At 35.1% G+C, this 6021-nt stretch overlaps 2 protein-coding genes across 2 annotated transcripts in view; one reads left to right on the top strand and one right to left on the bottom strand.

Annotated features, from left to right (window-relative positions):
* The first annotated feature begins 659 nt into the window (after positions 1–659).
* Positions 660–4155, top strand: LOC128994002 (transmembrane protein 258). The gene is made up of 3 exons (XM_054418189.1): positions 660–825; positions 2465–2731; positions 3934–4155. Exons 1-2 carry the CDS (start codon positions 823–825, stop codon positions 2702–2704), a joined length of 243 nt encoding a protein of 80 aa, XP_054274164.1. The 5' UTR covers positions 660–822; the 3' UTR covers positions 2705–2731; positions 3934–4155.
* Positions 4156–5198: 1043 nt separating this feature from the next.
* LOC128994003 (dynein axonemal heavy chain 2) overlaps positions 5199–6021 on the bottom strand; it is an 85834-nt gene continuing 85011 nt past the window's right edge. The window contains exon 74 of the mRNA XM_054418190.1: positions 5199–5434. Coding sequence (XP_054274165.1) covers positions 5280–5434 — 155 coding nt within the window. The 3' untranslated portion in view covers positions 5199–5279. The remainder of the gene's footprint in view (positions 5435–6021) is intronic.

Genomic DNA, 6021 nt, shown 5'->3' with positions numbered 1-6021 from the left:
GGAATGTGAATGTAACGTTGAATTCAATAAAATTGGGCCCCCTACGTCAATAGATGATTCCCGCAAACTGCATATTTCTTTCTATTGCGGTTTTTACATAGGTAAATAACGATGCAAGTTAAAAAAAAAAACACCCTGTATATTTAGACAATGATAGAGCACTAGAGACTGATATTTGATATCATAGATAAAACATACTCTTCAAGGAGTATGTTTTATCTATGCTGATATGCAGAAGGCATCGGTTTGGGGTTGTAATAATAGAGATCGATGGCAGAAGGTAACGAGATCGAATCCTAGCAAGGCCCTACTAGAAAAAACGATCCTACCCCCACCGGCGACAATAACTTTTTGTCAAAGATTTTGGTTAGAATGCGATTACATACTTTAATTAACTAAACCTTCATTCTTTTGTTTTCATTATCAGCGAGTTTGGTTAGTCAGGTTAGGTTATGGCAGTTAATTTAACATTTTTTTCATTTTTTAACTCTCATTTTGTCCGTATTAAAAATCCGCAGCTGAAATTAAAATTGTGCCCACGGCCAAGGTCCGGTCTGCGACCATGTCAACCTAACCTACCTACTGGAATGACTGAACTGAACTGAAAGTCTGAATTGACTGAACTGAACTCTGCTGAAAGAAAGACGAAAGACGAAAGACTGACAAAGTGTCAACGTCAACGTCAACTTTGCATTTATTTTGTACTTGCGAAACTATTACCGCTATCTTACAAAAAGTTACTGTTCCGATCAACTTTAGTTAAGAGTGCTGTTGCTGATAAATAAACCGCCGAACTCTATTTTCCGGGTCCTGTTCATCAAAATGGTATGAATCTAATGTGTTAACCACGAATATTGTTTTAGGTTAGTAGTAGGCCTAACTTACCGGTAGGCTTAATTGAAAAAGTGGTTGTACAACATCAATTTGATTTTAGTTTTGAGTATAGATTTTACAGTCTCATGGAGTTTTCTACTTTTGTTGTAAAATACATTGAATTCACCTTTCAATCATCATAACAATATTAACTTATAACCCACGGTCCAAGCACACAGGTAGATTCCAGACTAGGTGTAGGCCTGAATGCAGCATGAGCATGACTGATAAAGGTTGATTCACACACATAAAAAAAATTAAATTGAGTAGGCTGGGCTTTCTGCAGAATTTGCCGTCTTTCTGGGACAATTTCACACTGTTGCTGGTAGTTCTGTTTGGGGATTAGGTTCTGATTCAAGACCAGCTGTTTCATTAGCCAGTCCGAAAACCCAATGATCAAGGACAGCTGGAACCATCTCAGTATCAAACCAGCAACCTTTTCATCACTTGCCAAACATGATAACCACTCGACTACTCAGCATATAGTATAGCGCACAAACTTAGGTTTTGTAATACAGTAGGCTCCCTTATTCAGACCCCTCAGGACCAAGGTCAGTCCAGATTAATTGTTTTCCGGTTAAACCAACATCCCCTAACTTTAGTTTGATTAGGAATGTGTAATGCACAGATTACTATAGGCTATAGGTTTAAATTCAATAATAATTATCATTAACTACCGTAACCCAAATATTTTTCCTCAAATTTGGAAGAGCATTGTACTTAGACACATAATCACTGGTTTCGGATCTTGTAAAACATGGAAATTTTTTTTATTTCAGCCATTGTAAGTTATAGAGATTAAACAAATAAATAATTTTACAAATTGAAGTGGTCTTATTAAATTTAAGGTTGCTGAGAACATGCCCAAACAACCGCACATTTTAAATTTCCATGTTATGGAGAAAAAGAAAACTGTTGTAGATTGCTTGTTTATGGATATATGTTAATCAAATTTGGCAAATTTATTTATTTTATTTCATAGGCCTACTATTAACATTTCCAAAGTAAAAATCACTTTTTACCTTCAACGTAGCAGCAAACTATTGGGTGTAGGTAATTACTAAACTAGTTATTACTTTTTTGCTACACTATTGTGAAATAACCTGTTTTTGTTACATTTTTATCACCTGCAAAATGCATTACATCGTTTACTATGGCAAAAGAATATATTTATTATGCAAAAGTAATTTTTACAATCTTATTTGGACTTTGCCGACGTTAACAAAGATTTGTTATGTAGGTAACTATTTAAAATCTTCATCAACCAAAATAGTACAACCAAAGTAAATATTAACTTTAAAATGAAGGTTAAAAATGCTATAAGTGTTGTCATGTTTCTAATTGTAATGAAGGAAATATCTAATGTCTGTTTTAATTTAAGAAAATAATTAGTCTTTGTAGTGTTGTGAAAAGTAACGTTCAATACACAAGTGAAAGTGGGTACATATTCTCGACCATTTAAAGTGATAAATATTGTACATCAAACATGGTCTCAAATATGTAATGACTCACTTTCTACTCTCGTTATGAAATAGAAATATACTATTATGGTTTTACAGTGTGACTACTAACCTTGACCCTAACATTTTAGGTGCAGTTAGAAGCCATGTCGAGATACGTTTCCCCAGTAAACCCTGCAGTCTTTCCTCATCTGACCGTCATTCTGTTGGGTATCGGAATATTCTTCACTGCTTGGTTCTTCGTCTATGAAGTCACAAGCACAAAATTTACACGAGACCTCTTTAAAGAACTGCTTGTATCTCTTGTAGCAGCAATATTTTCAGGATTCGGCATTCTTTTTCTCCTGTTATGGGTGGGAATTTATGTGTGAAATGAGACTTATAGGCTATAAACATAGGTAAGTGTTATCAAGTTGTTCAAGTTTTTAAATTTCCCTTATTTAGACAAACCAACAATATTGGTGGTAAATGTATTACCAAGTATTGTTTATTGACTTCCAAGTTAGCTACGGTATGTTAATATTTACAATATTTTATTAAGAATAAAAAGAAGACAGTAGGTCATTGATTGTAGCCGAGGGGGCAAAATGGGGGGGGGGACTGGGAAGACCGGGTTATGTATTCTGTGGAGATGTGATAGACTGTATTTATTGAAAATTGAGTGAAATAAGTAGGTAATTGCCTGTCTGTTGTGCTAGGGCCAGGAGGACCCTAGCATGTTGGAATTAAGAACTTGCTATCCTCTGCTACCCTCATGAGATGACAATTTTTAATAGGAAACGTTGTTGGGGGACCAGATGGCGAAAGTCTTTACCCAGACCAGAAGCAGACCAAGCCAGCTTTGATTACTTATATAATTTAACTAGAACACAGAAATACAGCTAACCTTCTACAGCTAAACTGCTAAATAGCGTGAAAATTGACATGATAATGAAATAGGTCTGTAATTGGCAATTGTGTTCCCTAACTCCTTATTGAACAGATTTGGACTCTTAAGGCAGTTCCTGAATGATTTAATACTTAGGTTTCAACGTGGTGACTATTGTCTAGGAAGGATTACCTCGTTAAGCGAGGTAATCATAGGCCTAATTGTTGGAATTTACATTTCTGCAAATTGGGCAAAAGCTTCCCAGGCTTCCCCTTAAATTGTTAATCTAGCATGTCATCTTTATCTTAGATCTACTTAATATTTAAAGACTTATCCTGAGTTATGAAAGCCATGGAGTTCGGTTCGGCGAGGGTCGTGGCTAATCCTACCAAAGCCGGCGAGAGACAAGACGGAGGAATTCTCAATTCCGTAGCTCCTTGACCGTTTCCATGAAAAAACAAGCAGCCGACCGAAAGAGGCGCGCCGATTGGGAAGGCAGGCTATTTTGTTGTGCGGCACTATATAAAATAGTGGCGCTAAGCATCACATCATAATCTAGCTTCAACGGGTGGCCAGTAGGCCAAACTTACAAAATCTGACCCATCGAGAGATTATTTAAATTAGTGAATTAGGATGATTATTTTTAAATTTTAGACAGCTGAAGTTCCTGCAAAAAGCACTGACCTTAAAATTGTTCTATTGCTCATGATTAATTAAGTTTTTTTTTTCCAGGATCTAAGGAACACAGTTTTAAACCTTGTGAATAAAGACTTTATTGATTACTGCATGAAACCTGAAGAGAAGATGACAATTAGTTTGTATTGTTTTCGGTTTGCAGTTTTCCACGTTACTCTGTTTATGGCTATAATTTCATTATAACAATATTCCTTAACTGTTTGAAGTTTTTATATGTTAGTTGTAATAAATTAAAAATACATTAATTTGTAAAAGTTTTGACATAGTTATTTCATTACCGAGTAAATAAATTTCTCAAAATGTAGAATGACGACAGTCTTTTGGAATCCTAGGTTATAAAGGGATTTACTTTTGAATTTATACCCCACTTCATTCCGTTAAAGTAATTCCATAATAATGGAGAGTTATATAACCTAGTTATAAAAAATTGGCCTACAATATGCATTTTTTATCTTATTGTCTAAATCATATTTCTTTCTTTGAGCTGCAGGGATCTCAAAACGTTAACATAAAACACACACTAAACAGGGTTGAGATGTGACAACAGTATGATAAGTCTAAGATTACACCGCAAGACTGGTTAACCCACAACCCAAACTAGTAGAGAAGTGATAAATTGCACATTGGGCTGTAACCACCCTAAATTCAGCCTTTTATTAAGTTGCAAACTTTATAGGAGTCAAGTCATGTCTTGATGGTCGATTTATTGACCTTTGATGCTCAAAAGTGACACATGAAAATAACATTGCGAGTGATGATAAGGTATTAAGTGTGTTTGGTTAAAAATTTGAATTGTACTTAAAACTGGAAATACAAATATATAAGAAACATTTTTTAAGTCGAATATTAAGGGAGATATGGAAAGTAGTAAATTTGTCATATTTTGGTACCAATTCATAGAGTAAATAGGTAATGCGATTCTCACCAAAATTGGCATTAAGGTGTGGGAAAATAAGATAATGACTAGCTATTTAAAATTATAAATGTTTAAACTTTAAAAACAATTTTTGACTTATAAAATTAAAAAATATTAACTTTTTAAAAATCTTAAAAATAGCTGTTTGCTTTTGGGTAAAATTCATCTATCTGTTGGAATTAAAAACAATTCGATATGTTAACTCGTTTGGGCTGTAAATTCGTACCTTTAATGCCTTGCGCTGGTGGCGCACTACTCGGTAAGAGTATGTACATTCACGCCGGGGGTATTGAATACAACGATAAATGTACTCTGTTAATGTTAACTTACGTTAATAATTACATAATTTTAATGTATTCTATTCCAAATTACTAAATTCATCATTGGGAAAAATTACACTTTATTGTTCTTAAGAAATAAAAAAGTTACAATAAATAAACACAACACAAAACAAAAGTTTGAACCATCAGCTGGTCAGGCTGAGCAGCAAGGCTGTGCCTCGCTTGATCCAGTGATCCGCATCATCAGCTCCACTCTTGAGGTCAACTGCGACAACAAACGCTTCTCTGCCTTGAGTCCCGGCCCGCAGTGGATAGTAATATACCGGACATGTGTACAGTCCTGGAACATAAGTGTACTGTATTCCAATAAAATCAAGTACGGTAAAAAAAGGTGAGACAATGTGTAATACCTTAGTTGCATATTTAACCCTTCTCTTACGTGGTCACTCGGCCAACATGCAAAAATGATAACAATTTTTGTTTGTCCTAGGACGCTAGGCACAAGCCAGGGATTGTTTTGCACATTACTTCAGGCTAGACCTAGGGGTTGCGACATTACCACTTAGATAAAATCCATTGGTGATTTGGCGGGATTTAAACACGAGACCTCTTGGACCAAAATCTTGCGCTCTAACCACTAGACCAGCTCGCTTCCCCGAAAAAAAAAATGATTACAATGGAAGAAATCATTTAATTTTGTAAATGTAATTAAACCACCCTCCATTTTGTTGGGAAACAAAACTGAACAGATTCAAGAGATTTTTTTGTCCATTGTTTGCAAACATCATACTCCAGTGTGGATTGTTTCCAAATTGTTTTTAAAAAGTTTGCAAACATCAGACAAAAAATTATAAACAGTTAGCAAACCTGTTTCCACAAACAAATCTCCCAGTGTGGATCAGTACAAATAGGAAGCAGACCTAGTGT

Source organism: Macrosteles quadrilineatus, unplaced genomic scaffold (assembly GCF_028750875.1).
Source record: "Macrosteles quadrilineatus isolate MER2022 unplaced genomic scaffold, UCM_ALF_1.0 Scaffold_5__1_contigs__length_97177068, whole genome shotgun sequence".
Classification (NCBI taxonomy): domain Eukaryota; kingdom Metazoa; phylum Arthropoda; class Insecta; order Hemiptera; family Cicadellidae; genus Macrosteles; species Macrosteles quadrilineatus.
The sequence above is the reverse complement of the archived record's forward strand: the minus strand, read 5'-3'. Positions and strand labels throughout refer to the sequence as shown.